Source organism: Heterocephalus glaber, unplaced genomic scaffold, assembly GCF_053883595.1.
Source record: "Heterocephalus glaber isolate CG9 unplaced genomic scaffold, H.glaber_assembly_v1.0 deba00001572, whole genome shotgun sequence".
Classification (NCBI taxonomy): domain Eukaryota; kingdom Metazoa; phylum Chordata; class Mammalia; order Rodentia; family Bathyergidae; genus Heterocephalus; species Heterocephalus glaber.
The window spans coordinates 20,785,918-20,804,473 of record NW_028258357.1 but is presented as its reverse complement, the minus strand read 5'-3'; the positions used below and the strand labels follow the sequence as shown (position 1 = coordinate 20,804,473).

At 47.9% G+C, this 18,556-nt stretch overlaps 2 protein-coding genes and 1 pseudogene across 9 annotated transcripts in view; 1 reads left to right on the top strand and 2 right to left on the bottom strand.

The window, feature by feature from the left end:
- Positions 1 to 7,463, bottom strand: part of Hcfc2 (host cell factor C2) — a 32,157-nt gene extending 24,694 nt beyond the window's left edge. For 3 of the 5 annotated variants that reach the window (XM_013072293.3, XM_004844827.3, XM_087192721.1), the window contains exons 1-4: positions 7,273 to 7,463; positions 5,821 to 5,969; positions 2,118 to 2,278; positions 399 to 607 (exon numbers count right to left, since the gene is read on the bottom strand). In XM_013072293.3, the coding sequence (XP_012927747.1) occupies positions 399 to 607; positions 2,118 to 2,278; positions 5,821 to 5,969; positions 7,273 to 7,435 (682 nt within the window). In that variant the 5' untranslated portion in view covers positions 7,436 to 7,463. The remainder of the gene's footprint in view (positions 1 to 398; positions 608 to 2,117; positions 2,279 to 5,820; positions 5,970 to 7,272) is intronic. The other 2 variants (XM_087192720.1, XM_087192722.1) reach the window with 2 other exon arrangements.
- LOC106009391 (cardiolipin synthase (CMP-forming) pseudogene) lies at positions 3,922 to 5,315 on the bottom strand (annotated as a pseudogene).
- Positions 7,464 to 7,509: 46 nt separating the features above from the next.
- Glt8d2 (glycosyltransferase 8 domain containing 2) overlaps positions 7,510 to 18,556 on the top strand; it is a 50,886-nt gene continuing 39,839 nt past the window's right edge. For 2 of the 4 annotated variants that reach the window (XM_087192726.1, XM_004844830.3), the window contains exons 1-2: positions 7,524 to 7,684; positions 15,503 to 15,647. The gene's annotated coding sequence lies outside the window, so the exon portion shown is untranslated. Of the gene's footprint in view, positions 7,685 to 15,502; positions 15,648 to 18,556 lie in introns of all 4 variants that reach the window. The other 2 variants (XM_021258394.2, XM_004844831.3) reach the window with 1 other exon arrangement.

The following is an 18,556-nucleotide window of genomic DNA, read 5'->3' as shown; positions in this document are numbered from 1 at the left end:
TAAGGCACACCTTCCCTCCAAGCATTCATTCTTGCAATCCCTTCAGGAAGAGCTACCTAAGGGTTTTCCTGATGAGCAGTCACATGGCCAATGCCACATGTCCCACAGACAGGACGTCCACACTGGACACTTCTGATCATTACTTAGCACAATGAGCAAGGCGAAGGGCCAGCCCAGCCAACCCAGACCAGCAACGACACTGCTTATGTGTCAGTGGTAACAGGCAGCACGTGCATCTGTTCAGCTGACCACACCTCGCTGTCCGGGAGACAAGAAGTGCGGCCAGAAACGTAGTGTAACTCAACAGATACTGCAATCAGGAGCATTTCCCAAGCAATTTTAAAATTTGCCCTTATGAATCCTAACAAAGCGCTGAGCCCAAAGCAAGTTAGGCTTACCGAGGTCAAGCTGCCATAGGTCATCCAGGCGAGCACCGCACATTCCGCCAAAAACGTACATCCTAGGGCTTCTGGAGTCTTTTCTGCAGTATATAACAGCAGTGTGGGATTCTCTTGGAGAAGGCACAAGCCCCTTAGTGACTGGGATGCTCCAACCCACAACACCAGAACCATGCTGTAGCTCCAACTCATAGAAATCATTTAAATATCTAGGACAGAATGAAAGAAACGAACGCACACATAAAAGAAAATATTGTCAAATATGAGAAAATAAAAATGAAAACCCTTTAAAAATTAAAAAGGCAAAGAAAAGACCTGGTAAAATATTTGAACATACATAAGAAAATATATTTTTTCTTTTTTATATAAAGAACTCCATGAAAATGATTAGAAAGAAATTAATTCAGTAAAGTCACAGGGGACAAGGCCAACATACAAAGCCAACTGCATTTCCATATACTAGCAGTGGAAAATTCAAAAATGAAATTAAGAAAAAAAAAATCCATTCACAACGTCATAAAAAAGTATACAGGGGGGCCGGGGATTTAGCTCAGTGGTTTTGCCCCCTGCTGCGCAAGCGCAAGGACCCAAGTTCGATCCCCGGTACCAAAAACAAAAACCAAAAAACAAAAAGAATACAGGGCCAGGGATTTAGCTCAGTGGTTTTGTCACTTGCCTCGAAAGCACAAGGACCTGAGTTTGATCCCTGGTACCAAAAAAAAAAAAAAAGTGATTGGGGCCGGGGATTTAGCTCAGTGGTTCCACCGCCTGGCTTGCAAGCTCAAGGACCTGAGTTCGATCCCTGGTACCAAAAAAAAAAAAAAAGTGATAAAAAAGAATACAAAATTTAAGAATGTCACAAAAAACAGCAAGACTCATACACTGAAAACTGTACAAGAGAAGAAATAGTGATTGTTTGGAATAAATCAGAAAGTATGTGTTTGTGTAAAGCACATTAACCACTTCTTATATGAACTATGGGAATGAAGGCTTTAATTTTATAGTCCTATTTTTGTCACCAAATTCCCAGAGAAACCTAATTGGGCGGCGTAGTTGGGGACTGGGGCTTGATCTTAGGGCCTTGGATATTGCTAGGCAAGTGCTCTACCTCTGAGTTACATCCCCGGCCAGGAAATTTATTTTAAAATAACTATCTGTTATTTTTCATTATCATTTATGACCTAGCTAACAAACATCACAGCTCAGGATATACAAACATGTTGATATATGCAGTTATACTAATATCAATTTAAGATGATGATTTTTCATTAAAGAAGACAGATTTGAGGGCCGGGGATTTAGTTCAGTGGTTCCAGTGCCTGCCTTGAAAGTGCAAGGTCCCGAGTTTGATCCCTGGTACCCCCCCCCCAAAAAGAAGACAGATTTGAAAACATACTCCAAGGACAAAAGAAAATATAAATACAAGAAAAAAAATGTGTTCATCATTAGGTTTAATGCAAAAAGTTAAGCTTTGTCCCTTATAATTAAATGTCTGGGGTAGCTGAGACAGAAGGATCCCAAGTTTGAGAAAAGCCTGGGCAACTTAGCGAGACCGTGCCTCAAAATGAAACATAAAAAATAAAAAGGGATTGAGGATGTAGATCAGTGAGAAGAGCCCTGGGTTTAATCCCCAGGATTGAAAACATTTTAAAGATGGAAGAAATCAAATGTTCCTAACCTAAATCACAAAATGAGCACTCGGTCTGAAAAAGAGCATACCTTGGAACGTTATTGTTTGAATCTTCACTTTCATTTGCCAGACCACCGAACAAATAGCATTTGTTGCCATACAAAGAGAAACTATGTCCCAGTCGAGGGCAGGGAGCTAAACCAGAAGGCGGGGGGTGGGGCTTCACCTTCTTCCATAACCACCGACTCGCCTGAAGAGAGCACAAATGCACTCAGACAAGGTCAGAAGGCAGACACTGCCAACCGTGCAACATCACGCAAATTCATGTTAATGTGAAGGCCATCAGCTACTCCTAGAGCAAGTGACAAGTAAGCCACTAACTTTTGGAATTAAAATGTATGTTCTAGTAGAAATTCAGATTTCCACAATGGCACAGTGAACTTATAATAAACACTAACAGTTTTAACGTTGCCAAATGAATAATTAAATATTTAGTATACTGTATATAACTTTAAGATTAAATGTAACTTAAGCATTCTTACTTTCTGATCTTAGGTGATTTATACATGTCAGATATTTTAAGCTTTAAGTAAACATAAAGCTCATTTAACAAACCAAACCCTAAAATTTGTTCTCTGGCTGTGAGTGTCTTTTTTACCTGAAATGGTTTTGAAATGAGCTGCTTGTGAATAGGTGTAGCCCACCCACATCTGCCAATTAGCAGGTACCCTCGTGACCTGACCCTGGGGACACATGGACAGGTGGAGAACAACAGAAAACGAGGGCTACGAGTCTGGGTGAGTAAGAGATTTAGAAAGGTTAAACGAAGCCATAACCCCTCTTTCTCCTGTATTACTGGGAGAAAAAAAAGTAATGATTAATGTTAAAGGTGGCAATTCTGACAAACACTACACCAGTGGTTTCCAAAGCACAGTCCGAAAACCAGCAACATCAGCAAAGGACTTCGTAGAAATGCAAATTCTTAGGCCTTACAACTAACTGACAAAACTGACTCAGAAGCTGTCGGGGCTGGGCTGGGCAATCTGTTTTCACAAATCCTCCAAGTGTTTCAGTCACAGGCTAAAGCTGAAGAACTATTGCCCAAAGATACAAAAACCCAAACATGTAACACATGAAAGTAATGTTAAACAGCAGATATCTTGGGCCGGGGATGCAGCTCAGTGGCACCCTGCCTGCCTTGCAAGTGCAAGGTCCTGGGTTTGATCCCTGGCACACATAAAAAAGTGGCTGATATCTTGATATTAAAAAAAATTACCCTTTGCATGAAAAATGACATGAAAAACTTGGGGCTTTTAAGTGAAGTGTAAACATCTTTGAGGCTATGAAATGCGAGGCTGGGTGGAGGTGGGGAGGGGGTGCTGTGGAGACTGGAGAATCACAGGTTCAGGTCCCACTTGGCAACTCAGCAAAACCCTGTCTCAAGACAAAAACCCAAAAAGGGCTGACGACGCTTTGATCCTCAGTACCACTCAAAAATAAACAAAATCAATGTGAAGCTCATGTTATTTTAAGTATGTTAATGAAATATTTTGTAACTTTTTGAAGAATTGTGAGCCTATTATTTCCCAGTAGTTTTATTTCTTTAACATCTTAACAAAAGATTCTCCAAAGCTTAAAAAACTTTTGAAAAATATAGTTTCATATTATTTACATAACATGTGTACAGTTTCCAGTATCACAGAAACATTGCTGTGTCTGAAATGCAGTGACTGTGGAAATAAGTAACTCACAGCCTTTTAGAGGAAAGGCTAATGGACATGTTCTTTTACTTCAACTACTTTGTTCCTTGTCATGTGAACTATTAGGCACCTGACAGGTTGGAAGACTTCTGAACACGAATTTCAATACCTTCTATTTTGAGTCATCTTACTCATTTTCTATGTTTTTTTTTTTTTTTTTCAGTTCCAGGGACTGAACTCAGGACCTTGTGCTTTCAAGGCAGGCGCATGCCACTGAGCTAAATTCCCAGCCCTCTTACTCATTTTCAAACTTATTTTAAATCTCTTTATCATTTTACTTTATCCACAGCTAAGCTAACTTTATTCTCATTATTATAAATGATCAAATAGTAACCACACAAACTGCTGCTGTGTATACAGGTTCAAAAACCAAACATAAACATCTACAGCCAAGCTGTGCAGGATATGTGTAGGATGCATATTTAATCCCAGCAAATTCATTACTATTTTGTGAGCAATCTAAAGTCTACTTAGAGGTGTCAACTCTTCAGTTTCCATGCTGAGCTATGTTTTAAAAAAACATATAAGAAAGACTGATAATAATTGAAATAATTAATTTTTTATAAATTAATCAAGAAACCTAAGATTAAAAATTCTAAATTATAGTTTTACTTGTATTTAAAAAATACATCGGAAATTCTGCATATGCTCATGATCTTGCTCTTCAATGCACACTACTTCAATTCTGATGACACGGTTTGTTCTGGCAAGTCCCTTTTCAAGCTGAACAAGAAGACAGGGAAACACCTGTAGATGTACGCTGGCACTGCCACCACCAATGTCTATCGCCTCCTTGCTAATGGTAATGGCTGACTTTCATCTGTCTTTTATCACTTGAGCAGTTTTCTGACCAGAATGGTAATAACTATAAGCTGATGCAGCTGTGGTGAAAGCTGTAAAACACCACAGTATGTGAAGATAAATGCTGTCAGCATAATTGAAAACTGGAGCTGCCAAAGAAGCTGCCACCAACATTGACTGGACAGCTGTGTTCACCTTACTGACTGGTGAACGTTGGTTTTAACCCAGCAGTAGCATAGCAAGGATTGAAATACTCAGCTAGGTTTGTGGTGTTGGAAGAGCTTGGTATCTGACATAAAAAATAGCAGCAATCAACATTATGTCTCTTGAAATTATCATCTAAGTAAGTGGAACTGGAATAAGTTCTGCATAGGTCAAGCTAACGTATAATACACTGGTAAGTATTTTATCGGCAAGAGGACCAAGAGCACTTCCCAAAGCTGATTTTTGATTGGTCCAGTTTCGAGTAATAAATCCATCCAACAAATCAGTAAGTCCAGCTAAAGCAAAAACTCCCAGTGCAACATTAAAATCTTCTTCAATAATCAAATAGCCCAAAACTGGAGCCAAGCTGATCCTTGCCAATGACAGTATAGCTGTAATTGTCCACGGATTTTCATACGATGGGATGTGCAGAGGCCCTGCCAGTAACGGGTGCAGAGAGAGGGGCGAGAGTGGGGTCTTGGGACACCGCAGCTGGCACGACACGAGTGACCTTCCCCTAATTCAACGGCGCGGGGCACGGCGCCCCTCGATACGCACCGGGCTGGCAGCGCTCGCGGGGCCACTCGGGCCGCCCAGGGCCTCCGCCGCAGAGCCACCTCCTGCCGCGGGACCGGGGTGGGGGGCGCGCCTTTCCTGCGCCCGACCCCCCAGAAGGCGCAGGCCGAGCATCCTGAGCGACCTCGCGCTCCGCCAGGCGGGAGGAAGCGGGCAGCAGGGCCCCGAGAGCGCGCCTCGGCCCGGCCGCGCCCCCTTGTTCACGCCGCCCCACATAGGGCCCCTCATGGGCCGCCCGCCATACGCCAGGCCACCATAGCCCTACGGGGGACCCGGGCGGCGCGAGCTCAGCAGTGCCAGGCACTGGCCGGCCACTTCTCCATGTCCCGCAGAAGCGAGGCCACTGCCGCGTCCATGCTGGCTTCAAACCCAGCCACGCTCCACTTATACTGGTCTAGCCTTACTATTATTAAAGCTTCAGACTGAAATAACACACTTTCAGTACACTTACCTGCAACTCATATAATTCATTGCTGTATCTTCCATATTCAACCATTCCCCCAAATACCAATATTCTGGTACCATCGCAGACAAATCCATGGGCAGCACAGCCTGGAGGGATGTCTCCTCTAACGGCTGGTAGGAACCACTGATTTGTAACTGGATGCCAAAATAAAATTAAAGTCAGTCACAACCATGGTTAACACATTCGATGAGTATGTACACCGTATGTATCATCCGTATCTGTGATTCTCAACAGGGATGCTTCCGTCCCTCAGAGGGTACTAACTGGGCCATGTATGGAAACATCAGGAGTTGTCACATCTAAGGTGGAGATGCTACCAGCCAGGAGTAGACAGAGGCCAGGGATGCTGCCAGGGAAACGTCTCACAGCAAAGAATCACTGGGGCTAAAATGTCAGTAGTGATGCTGGTGAAAAGCCCCTATCTACCCTTACCGGGTAAGTAACTCCATTTTACAAACAAAAAAATCTGAGGTTTAAAAGAGTGATAACTTCAGTCCAGTCCAGGCAACTGGCTGATCAAGATTCAAACTAGGTCTCATTTGTTCTAAAGCCGGGTCTTTTACACCACGCTAAATAAAATAACTTCTAAGCCTTATGTGCTGGGGAGTCAGGAGGAGGAAAGGAGACAAAAACCAAACATTTCTCTACTTCACTGTATATCGTTTACCGTTAATCCACCGCGGTGATTAAGTTGTTTGGTCAAAGAAAAGTTGTTGATCATGAGATAAACTCTGAATTCAGTAATGAGCCTTACACCCAAGAAGATTTTTCCCGACAGCTGCAGGATTGCCAAGTGGGGAAAAGGAAATTCCAGGCTCGAAAGGCAGGGCCTCCCTGGCCAGCGGCCCTTAGGATGGGCAGGGCGCTCCCAAGTACGGGAGGACCAGTGCCCGGGGGCGCAGGCACCGACCGTGCACACTGCCACTGCCTTCCAAGTCCGGGCCAGAAGAGACGATGCGGACCCGGGTCTCGACCGCTGGGAACATTCCCTGCAGTGCTGAGGCCGAAAGACCAGAAGGCCGCGGCTTTCCCGCCTCGCCCCTCCAGATCCTCCTCCTCCTAAAGAGGAGAGGGGGAAGGCAAAGCCAGCAAAGGCCCGGGAAGACACGGCTGGCAGCGGGTTTTGTTTTTTGACAGCGGAGGGATTCGAGCTTCGGCAGCGGGAGGGACCCGAGCTTCGGCAGCGGGAGGGACCCGAAGCGGAGGCCGAGGCTGAAGGGACGCGGGGCGGAGGCCGAGGCAGGAGGGACGCGGGGCAGGACCTGACGGGTGCGACTGGCCCTCCAGACCCAAGGCAGGGAGCGACGGGGCCGGGTGCGTCCCGGGCGCGGCCGAGGGAGCGGTGGCCCGGCGGTGACAGCTGTCAGGCCCGGCCGCCCGCCGCCCCTCCCCCTCCCGCAGGCGGGGCCCGCCCGCCGCCGATGCCGCCGCGCCTACCGGTGTTGTAGACGTGCAGCTCGTCGGCGATCCCCTCGTTGCCGCCCCCGAAGATGATCATCAGCTCCCGGATGGCCACGGCGCGGTGTCCGTGCCGGGCGCGGGGCACCGGCCCAGTGGAGGAGGAAACCCGCCTCCAGTGGAGGAGGCTGGGAGCCGCCATCTTCCCAACCCCCGCCCCTCTGCCCACAATGCCCCGCGCGCTCCGGCCGCGGGAGGGGCGTCACGTAACGGCGGTCCCGGGAGGCCCCGCCCACTCCCGCTGCCCGGAGGACGTGGCCGGCGGGGTGCTCGAGGCGCGTGGACACGGCTGTGGACCTGGCGCGCGCCCTAGCAGAGACTCTCACCGGGAGCTGCAGGGAGAAAGTACAGAGCGGTCCCGTCCTCCACCTTCACGGAGCAGCTTACCGAGGTCAGCCTCAGACTTCGCGCGCGCATCGGGCCCTGGCTTGTGCCGGCCCGTGCCGCAGGTACCAGGAACCGAGGAGTACGGGAACGTCTGGGTCGTTTACCAGTCCAAGGGAGGACCCACCCACGGGGCAAAGGCTGAGATTTTTATATTTGACTGTCAGTGAGGAGGGGTCAGGAGCGCTGTCATCAGGCCAGGGGGCTCAGCTGCCGCCTGTCGGGTGTTGTTTGATGACTGACACTATGTTTTAGTTCCACAGTTGGGGTCCAGTGCCCTTGGCATTGCTACAAACAGTCCTTCCCGGTGAAATTAACTAGCACCTGTGCAAAGATGAATGTTAGCGGTCGGGGCATCAGAATACAATATATATGTCTGTAGTCAGGAGGGACCTCAGCTGTGTATTGGGATGGGGAAGAGAGTGTTCTTTAGGGCGTGACAAGCAGTTTGACCGTGGAGTGACGGCTGTGCAGAGCTTATGAGGTAGAAAGTTAGGGTTAGGCCACAGGCGCATCCCTCAGCTGCTGTGTGGCCTCTAAAGAAACCAGGGTAAGGGCCGGGGATTTAGCTCAGTGGTTCCGACGCCTGCCTCATAGGGGCAAGGACCCAAGTTCCATCCCCCGTACAAAAAAAAAAAAAAGAAGAAGAAGAAAGAAACCAGGGTAAAATCACGTAGGTCCCCCACACTCTGGTAGAGATCAGAAGTGCTCGGGTGCAGGGAGGCAGGGTCTGGCTTTGAGGAGGAGGAGACCCCAAAACGTGGGAGGGAAGGTTGCTGGGAAGGCTGCCCAGCAGATGAAGGCCTGGTCTGTGGGTTGTGCGGAGAAGTTTAGGAACAATGAGCCAGAAAAGGTGCTCTGGGTTTGTTTGGTGGAAGCAGGTGAGTTGCGATGTGTGGGTTTTGCCCCTGACCAGCACCCACAGCCAGGCTGCCCTAAGTGACTCCATTGTGTTAACTCATGCTCTTTGCAACAGTCCACCCAGTCGGTTGCTGTCATCTGCCGTTCAATGGGCAGTGAGACACAGGATAGCAAAGAAATTCTCTCTGGCTGGTGTGGTGCCATGTGCCTGTAATCAGAGCACTTGGGAGGCTGAGGCAGGAGGATTGCCATGAGTTTGAGGCCAGCCTGGACCACACAGTGATAGAGACCAGCCTGAATTACATAGGGAGACCCTGTCTCAAAAATACCCCCCAAAAAATCACTGTTAAATTCCTTTTAGACCTTCCTAAATGGAATTAAGGATCACAATAATATTCAATCTAATATGCAATAATATCACAATAATATGCAATCTAATCAACATAAAGCCCAAGATATTATCTAGGTTCTGTTTAGTTTCAACTTTCAACATGTATATTCTAGTTTGTGCTGTTTATTCTTTTTTTTTTTTTTTTTTTTTGGGTACTGGGGACCAAACTCGGGACCTTGCGCTTGCGAGGCAGGTGTGGTGCTGTTTATTCTAAAATATCCTGTAGCTGCAAAGTTATTAAAAAATAAAAAATAAGTGATTCTTGCCACAAAAACAAACACAAATGGGTAATGGTGTGAGATGATGGGTATGTTGGTTTCACTACCATAACTATCAAATACATCCCATAATGTCATGTTGCGCACTGTCTTGATTACTTTCTCATTGCCAGGACAAAATGCCCAACACCCACAAGTTAAAGGAGGAAAGGCTTATCATAGCTCACAGTCTGTTAAGGTTTCTGACCATAGTTGGGTGGCTCCAAACGGGGCGGCCTGGCATCGGGGCCTGGTGGAGGAGAAACACCTCAAGTCATGGTGACAGGAAGCAGAGAGGGATCAAGGGAAGAGGAGGGAGATAGAACCTCCAGGCCACGCCCCCAGTGACCACCTCCTCCCACCAGGCTTCACCTGCCAGCATCACACCCAGCTATAAACCCATCAGTGAACTAATCCAGTATCACACGCTCGTGGTCCAGTCACCTCCCCAAAGCCCCACCTATGAGCACATGAGGCTTTGGGGGGCATCTAGATATAAGCCATAAACATGCCTTGAATATACACAATCAAATGTATTTTAAACAATGAAAAGTCTGTTGAGGAGACAAGGACCCACCTGAAACAATTTAAATTTTACCTCAAATTCTGAAGAAGGTGCTGGAGGCCATACACACAGTGTTCACAGATGATGGTGCAGCTCAGTGGTAGAGCACTTCCTCGGCGTGCACGGGCCCCTGGGTCCCATCCCCACAGAAAACAAAACCAAGGCACAGCCAGTTTCCTAGCATTCCTTTTCCCCATCTGTTACATTTTTAATTTCTCCCATCTGCCTCCCTTGTACTCCCTCAGCCTAAGAATGCTCTTGACCTTCTCATTAACCTAAGATTTCTTTTGAGAGATAATTCTTTTTTTTTTTTTTTTTTTTTGTACGGGGGATCAATCGAATTCGGGACCTTGCAGTTGAGAGGCAGGTGCCGGAACCACTGAGCTACATCCCCGGCCCTTGAGAGATAATTCTTCACCTTCCCACCCCCACCCCCACCCCCACCCCAGGTACTGGGGATTGAACTCAGGACCTTGTGCTTTTGAGGCAGGCTCAGTACCACTGAGCTAAATCCCAGGCCCCAATTCTTTACCTTTTCAAAAAGAAATTCAAAGGAGCGGGGTTTCTAGCTCAGTGGTGCTGCCGCCTACCTCAAAAGCACGAGGACCCGAGTTCAATCCCTGATACAAAAAAAAAAAAAAAAGAAATTCTAGCTGAGCATGCTGGTGCACGCCTGTAATCTCACCACTCAGGAAGCTGAGGCAAGAGGATTGCTGAGAGATCAAGGCCAGCCTGGGCTACACAGTGATACTTTATCTCAAAAAAAATTTTTTTTTACTAGTTTTTCAGCTTCTACTTCTTAAATTCTCATATTCTCATTTTCATTCTCTCCTTCCCTCCCTGGAAATGAGCTATACCCCCACCATACACACACACTTCCTAAATTCTCCCCTTACTGGTCCTCACTGGCCCATTCATAATATGCCCAAAAAGAATTTGGGAAGAAGGAAGATGTATGGGAACAAAGAAAAGAGGCCACGAATATTTATGTATTAATATTTTTATTTGTCACATCCATAAACATGGACTCTTAAGTGTTTCTGTTATTAAGTTTGTATGGCTCTGAAACAAAACTGTTTTCAATTTTTCATAAAACCCAAGGTATTTAAAGAACTATACTTTATTCTGAGACATTAGTGCTTAGATAATAGATTTTTTTCCCTAATGCCCTTACAGTAAAAGACTAGAGGAAAACTTAAAGCTTGCAAACCTAATGTTGATCTTCAAATTACAAAAAAAAAAAAAAGTTTAATATTTGAAAGCCAGAGACACCCTGAACGAGGGCAAAGCGGAAGGCAAAATATTCTGAAGACGAGAGAGACTGCAGGCTGTAACTGGCTGCTTGGTTAAGGGCTGCGGGAGGCAGAGGCAGTGTGGCTCCCCAGGACGGCTGCAGTAGAGGACACAAAGCAGCGGCTTAGAGGTGGCGAGTTTGAGTCCCCAGAATGCACGAGGCCCTGGGCTCTGCCCCCGACTTTGGCAGGAAATAACTGGAAATCTATGGCCTCGGTTTTGGGGGAGAGAAGTCCAAAGCCAAGGCGTCACAGGGCCATGACCCATGTGAAACTCGCAGGACAATTCCTTCCTCACGCCGCGGCCCCCGCTGGCCTATTAACCCTGGTGTTTCTTGCCATGTGGATGCGTGGCTCCGGTGTCTCCTCCTAGGAGTTCACTGGCTGTATGGGACGAGGTCCTGTGCTGTGACGGCATCTGAACTCGATTCCATCTCTGCAAAGACCCTGTATCCAAATAAGGCTGCAGTCACAGGCCCCGGGACTTAGCCGTCATCGTATCTGTTGGGGACACACAGTTCGAGCTGTGACAAAGTGATTCACCCGGGCAAAAATGTACGTTACCATGGCAACTTCGAGGCATTCTCCTTCCGTGGGGGGGTCTAGATGGGCCCCTTGTTCTAAATGCAGGAGGGGCAGCAGTTGCCCGGGGGTGAGTGTGGAAAGGGAGGTGAAGGGGACAGAAAGGGGAGGGGGGACAGAAAGGGGAGGGAGAACAGTGCCCGAAGTCTTCAGAGGACGAGATGAACCGCCCTCTCTCAGGGTGCAGACAGGAAGGGCTCAGGAAGGAAGTGGGGCGCGAGGCGCTGGGGTCAGAGGGGACGGGCCGAGAGCCAGGCTGAGGACAGGGCACGTGGGAGGCAGGCGCCCCCTCGCTCTCTCGTCCCAAACCACACCCAACAGCCACAACGTCAAGGAGGAGGCTTATTTTGGCTCGCGTTTCAGTCCTCACTGGCGAGCTGGCTCCCAAGGCAGGACCGCCGGCCAGAGGGGTGCGGAGGGCGGGAAGCAGAGCGAGGGGAGGAGCGGACCCTCCCGGCCACGCCCACAGCCCCGCCTCTTCCGACCAGGCCCCGCCTCCTAGTCCGAGTCAGCTGTAAGCTCCGGTGACCCAGTCACTGACCAGAGGTCCGGGTTATGATCCCATGAGGTATTAGGGGCCCGTCTAGCTATGAACCGTAATGAGAGGGAACCCAGATACCCAGCCTCTGGTGCAGGAGCAAATTGCCGCCTCTTGACGGGTAGCAGGAAAGAGCCCAGAGGATGGAAACCCAGAGATGTCCCTCAGCTGAACCCCTCCAGGAAAAAAAGGGCGGATTGCTACTCAGGATGATAAAAAGGTGCACCAGCTTCACCCAGGCCAGTGACTCACTTCCTGTTACCTGCTCCTTCCTTCCCTCCAGGCGCCCTTGTCAGTCTTGGTAGATTGTATCTAAGACCTTATCTGGAAGTAATACCTTCCCGGGAGAGGTAATCCCAGAACTAGAGGCTCTGGCACTAGGACAGTGAGTTCGAAGCCAGCCTGGACTACATAGCCTCAAAAAAAACAAAAACAAAAGTAGTATACTCAGCCAAGGCAGGCCCCGTTGTCGAGAAGAAATGGAAATCTGACTTTCAAATAAATGTGGAATAATAATGACTCAGATATTCATTTTGCTGACAAATGACACCACAGATTTAAAATGCATGTGGAATCTGTCTGTGGTCATAGATTACTTAACAGCAAGGAGTTGTTCTGAGAAATGTCCCCATAGGTGAACTTGTCACTGCAAACAGCTGGGATAGCAGAAATAAAACAGGTGGAAAGAAGGCAAGGAAATCAGGGTTTTTAAATTGTACTCTTTTTTTTTTGGTACTGGGGATCGAACTCGGGACCTTGCGCTTGTGAGGCAGGCGCCAGAACCACTGAGCTAAATCCCTGGCCCTTAAATTGTACTTTTAAGAAAAACTGCAGCTTCAGGATGCAAAAGTTACCCAGGCCCCTTTCCTTTCCAGGAACTCACTCTAATAAGGAAATACATACAGACATACATTCTAAAGGTCTTAGACTGTGGGCCGCTAGCCAGGGCTCTGGGCCTGTCCCTCTGGCCTGCAAACTGCACTTCCTTCACCCTCTGGGAAGCAGCGCTATCAGTGGGCGGCAGAGCTCAGCTCCAAGCTCCGGTGGCTGTTTGCATTCTGCCCAGATGGGTGACCGGACTGTCGGAACACACACCCCGATCACCCCTCTTGGAGACACCCCAGGGCCCCATAAACATTCCAGCCACAGGTCCCCATGGGTCTCAGTTCTCTGAACGCCCACACTCCACGCCCGACTGGGAGCCTTTACCTCTGCCTACAGAACCCCACCCCGGCCTCTTGCGGATGCACCTGGAAATTCTATTTCTGCAGCAGGAGGCGGCCAACCTGCAAGTCTGCTCTACCGAGAGTCTGGGTCTCAGCTTCCAGGACCTCTTGGGAGCCTGTCTCGAGGCATTGCCCAGGATACGAGGCGTGGCACAGCCTACTAGCATATTTCACTTTTTATACTTTGTTGCTAAACAAACACACACACACACACACACACACAGACTAGCCTTGGCCTACAGAGGGTCGGGGTCACCAGTGTCACCGTCTTCCACCCACACACCTTGCTCCCCTGGAGAGTCTTCAGGGGGATAAGGTGCAGGACTGTCACCCCGTCACCTCTGGAAGGACCCACCCGGGGCTCGTTCACAGTTAACTGTAGCAAGAGAACACGCTAACAATAAAAAGTATAGCAAGTTTGTAAACCTCTGACAGTTCATCATCAGTTATTATTCACTACACGTACCTGTGGGCACTATACTTTTATACAACTGTCAGCACAGTGGGTGTGTTTATGCCAGCAACCCCACCGACACACAAGTCATTTGCTGTTACAACCTTATCATGGTCACGGCATTGCTGGGGATAGGGAATTTCCAGCTCCATTATATTCTCATGGGAACACTGTCATATATGTGGTCCGTTGTTGGCCCAAAGCAGGCTTACACCGCGCGTGGCTATGCACTGCATAGGACTGCATTTGGGAGTCTAACCAATCCAAGTGACTCAGCCACAGAAGGGTTCATTTTCCGCCCGCAGCAAGGTGTTCCTAATACTCGGTTCATGGTTGCTATGGCGATGCTCCATGCCATGAGGGACTTGGGGTCCTCTGTGTGCTGGCTCCATGACGTCATCATGCAGCCGGCTGCTAAGAAACTCTACTCACTTGGCGCAAGGATATCGTCCCTTTACTAGTACAGCTGCCCACTTCCCTCCTGAGCCTGTTCAACATCCGCAGAGGTTGGCCTCAGTGAATGATGGCACCTGAGCTGCCTTTTCCTCTTATTGCCACCGAGATGGGTCTGCGATGTTGGGCTGACAGTGCCCTCCTCACTTCTGTGTGTGTCACTGTGTGTGTGTGTGTGTGTGTGTGTGTGTGTGTGTGTGTGTGTGTGTGTGTGTGTTGGCCGCATCCCAAGGGACTGCATTTGCTGGACAGCTCCTCCGCTCTCCGCTCTCGGGTGAAACCACACTCCCTCTTGCGTTGAAGGCAAGGGGGTGCTAAGGCTCCCTGCAGTTGCTAACCCCAGCCAGGAGACACCAGCTCTGAAACCTTCGTCGCCAACACTCCCTGGACCGCTTCAGTCAGTGCCTTCCAGAGCAGCCTCCTTGCAGTGAGCTGTCAGTCCTCGGGCTGCAGGAAATCTGTGCCCCACCAGTGTGGCCTCCTCCAACAGCCAAGTGTGGGCCTTTGATCCCCAGAGCTGCAAGGGGCGACTCTGCATAAAAGCTGGATTTCCAACAGGAAGAAAGGGCAAAAACAGCAAGTGGGTCTTTGCTTGGGGCTTCTTTATTCAAGAACAAAAGTTGGCACGGTTATTGTGGGAAAGATACTGAGCATGGGCTTATATCTAGAGTCCACATATGTCAAGCTCTGAGAACCAGAGGAGAGAATGGTTCATAACAAGTAGGGGTGGGGAAAAAGAAGAGATGTTGACCACAGGATATAAATTTACACTTTAAAGACAAGCATGTTCTAGGGAGCGAATGTACACCATGAATGGGGATAGATACATTGATTCATTTGACCATGGTAATCACTATACAGTGTATCTATAGATGAAGTTGTCATGCTGTATAGCTTCAAAGTAGTCAATCTTTATCAGTTAACTTTAAATATTTTCATAGAAAAATTAAATCTTAAATCAATATTATACTTAAATTTCAATCAAATATTATTTTTAAATAACAGCAATAATAATTTCCATTTATTGAGTCTTTCTCGAGAACTTTATATGCATAATGGTTTGGCTTTATTATTGTTGCTTTCTGGTGTTGGGGATTTTACCTGGGGCCTCACACATGGTAGGTGAGCACTACCACTGAGCTATATCCCCAGCCCTTTAAAAAATTTAATTAAAATTTTATTTTATTTTATTTTATTTTGAGACAGGGTCTTCGCTGCCCAGACTGGTCTCATGATCCTCCTGTTTCCACCTCTGAAGTAGCTGGAATTCTGGGCATGAGTCACCTCACCTGGCTGAACCATGCCTTTTAACCCTCACCACAGTCCTGGTTAATAGGAAGGGAAGTGCAAGGTGAGACGCGCGGTAATGTGGAAGCATAATAGCCAAGCTCCTGTCTCCCAACCCTGAGCTGATCGCCACTGCACAATCAGGGTGTCACTCAGTGCTGTCTCTCTCTTTCCTCATTTCTTTCCCAGGGAAGAATTGGAAATCGGGGTCATAGACAACAAGCCTCTTACACCCTCAGAGTGCAGCATGGCAGAAATGCAGGAGCCAGGGCCCGGCACAGTACTGGTCAGGGAGAAAGCATGCAGGGATGATGACGAGAGAGCTCTGAGTCCCTGTCAGAGCTCCTGTGAGTAGCAGGCAGGGTCTAGGAAAACAGCGTAATTATTTCACTTCTGAGTCCCCACACTGTGTGCTGTGGTTGTCACTTGTTCATTCTGTGTCTTCGCAATGGATCAGATGTCCTGCTGGGTGGACGAGGTGCAAAAATGAGTGGGCCTTGAAGGAAAGCACCTGGACAGCTATCAGCTCAGGTGCTGTCCATCCTGACTGTCCACCTGGCTCGGGCTCGAGGGACTGCTCTGCTGAGTCTACCAGCCTGTCGTCCAGAAGGACGGCGGCAGACCTTGAACCAGAAAATGGTGGTCTCATTTGTGCTCGCATGTGTGCAATGGGAACCGGAGCAGAAGTGCTTAGCACAGTGCTCAGTGCTGCCTGCTCTGAACCAGCACGTTTCCCAGAGGGGTCCGTGTGTACAGTGTGTCTGCCACTGCCAAAGGTGAGAACAGTCTCACGTCCCTGAGTGGTGGGGAGGCGTTCTCAGAAAGGCAGTGTTGGGCAGCGCTATCGCTGTATGCACATCACAGTGTGCTTCCATGAACCTAGGTGCTGTGGCCTACAGCTCTAAAGTGCATGACGTAGCTGGTCGGTCCTGGGCTACGAACCTAGGCAACACTACCACAGTGGACATTCTAGACAGCTGTAATGCAGCGGGGACTATTTGTGCTTCTAGACATAGAAACAGTATGGTAGCATGGTGGTGCATGCCTGTAATCCCAGCACTCAGGAGGCTGAGGCAGGAGGATCAATGGGAGTTTAAGGCCAGCCTGCACTACATAGTGAGTTCAAGGCCAATCTGGACTATGCAGGGAGACCTTGTCTCAAAAAAGAAAAGAAAAATCCAAAAAGATAAAGGAACAGATTGAGAGAATTCAAAGAATACTTTTTGGCTAAACTTAGACCATCATCTTAGATAGACTGGGCTCATACCTCTCACCTGTAAGATGGCCCATGGGGGGGCAGCCTTTTTCTTTTTCCCATAAACCAAGAGCAAGATGAAGCTTCCCAGAGACTCACAAACCCACACGTTTCCACCCCTCAAGAGAAACAGAAATGTTCCCAGCCCCTGAAAACAGTGCACCTCATTCTCTGAATGCCCGCACTGCACTCTTGAGCATGTTCTTTTCTTTCCTAAATAAATCTCTTCCATGCTCTTTCCTCGCTTGTCCTGAAAATTATTTTTCTGCAGCAAGACTCAGCGAGCTTATTCTGTGGGAGGGTGAGTTTAAGTTCCCCATCTCCACTTTGGGGACTTTGTTGGGCCCTGTTCTGTGACAGTGAACCTCACATCTGTGTCTGTCCCCTCAAACACTGAGTAGAGTTGTGGTTTAAAAAGTTATACCTATAACTTAGCTGGCGGGGTGGTGCATGCCTATAATCCCAGCACTGAGGTGGCTGAGGCAGGAGGATCGCCACGAGTTTGAGGCCAGCCTGGGCTACATAGTGAGTTCCAGGCCAGCAGAAAAAAAAAAAAAAAAAAAAAAAATGAAGTGTAACTTGCTGAGAGTAAAGAAAGAGGGAAAATAGCATAACGGCAAGCCTGCACCCACAAAACACTTGGTGTACTGTGAGGGCTCAGGGTCAGAGAATATAAGGAAATGCTGCTACGGTGGTGAATAATTCTACACAAATAGGGACCCGATGCCACAGCTGGGACTGTGTATGCAGTGTAAACCCACTGTTGCAGCCAGAAAGCCTGCTGTTCGAAGTCTGCCTCAGGCACAAAAGACCCCGAATGGCTGGCACTGGGTGGAGCAAGGAGAACAGTTCCGAAGGCACCACAACACCTGATTTCAAAATGCACTGTGGAATTATTGCAACACAGCAGCGTGGTATCAGCATAAAAGTGGACACACAGATCCCTGGGACAGAGCACCCCTAAACAGGGAGCAGAAGCGGATGTTGGGGAAAAGACAGTGTCTTCCACAGATGGTGCTGGGAAAATGTCCACCAGTCCAAGACTGAAACTAGGTTCCTAACTCACGGAACAAAACCTTAACAGAAGTACTGAAACTCTGAAACTACTAGAGGAAAACATAGGAGAAATGCTTCGAAATGTTGGTATAGGCAATAATGTTCTGAATAGCGTTCCAGTAGCTCAGGAAATAAGTGCAAGAACTGACCAATGGGATTACATCAAATTAAAGAGTTTCTGTAAGGCCCAAACAGTTAGCAAAGTCAAGAGGCAGCCTACAGAATGGGAGAAAATATTCCCTAACTGTTCATCCAACAGAGGACTAATATCCAGGGAGTACGAAGAACTCAATCCAAAAAGTAACACCAAAAAAACAGTGATTCTCTAATAGACGGGCAAATGAGCTGAGAAGACATTTCCCTAAAGAAGTACAAATAGTAAAAAAAAAAAAAAAAAAAAAAAAAGTACAAATACTCAATATGAATAGTCAATAGCTATGTGAAAAAATATTCACCATCTTTAGCCATGAGGGAAATGCAAATCAAAACTACACTGAGATCCCATCTCGCCTTGTCAGAATGGCTGTCATCAAGAAAACAAAAAATAACAGGTCTCGGCCAGGATACCGGGGAGAAACAAACCCTCCTGCACTGGTGGGAATGTAAAGTTGCACACCCACTGTGGAAAGCAATAGGGAGGTTCCTCAAAACACTAAAAGCAG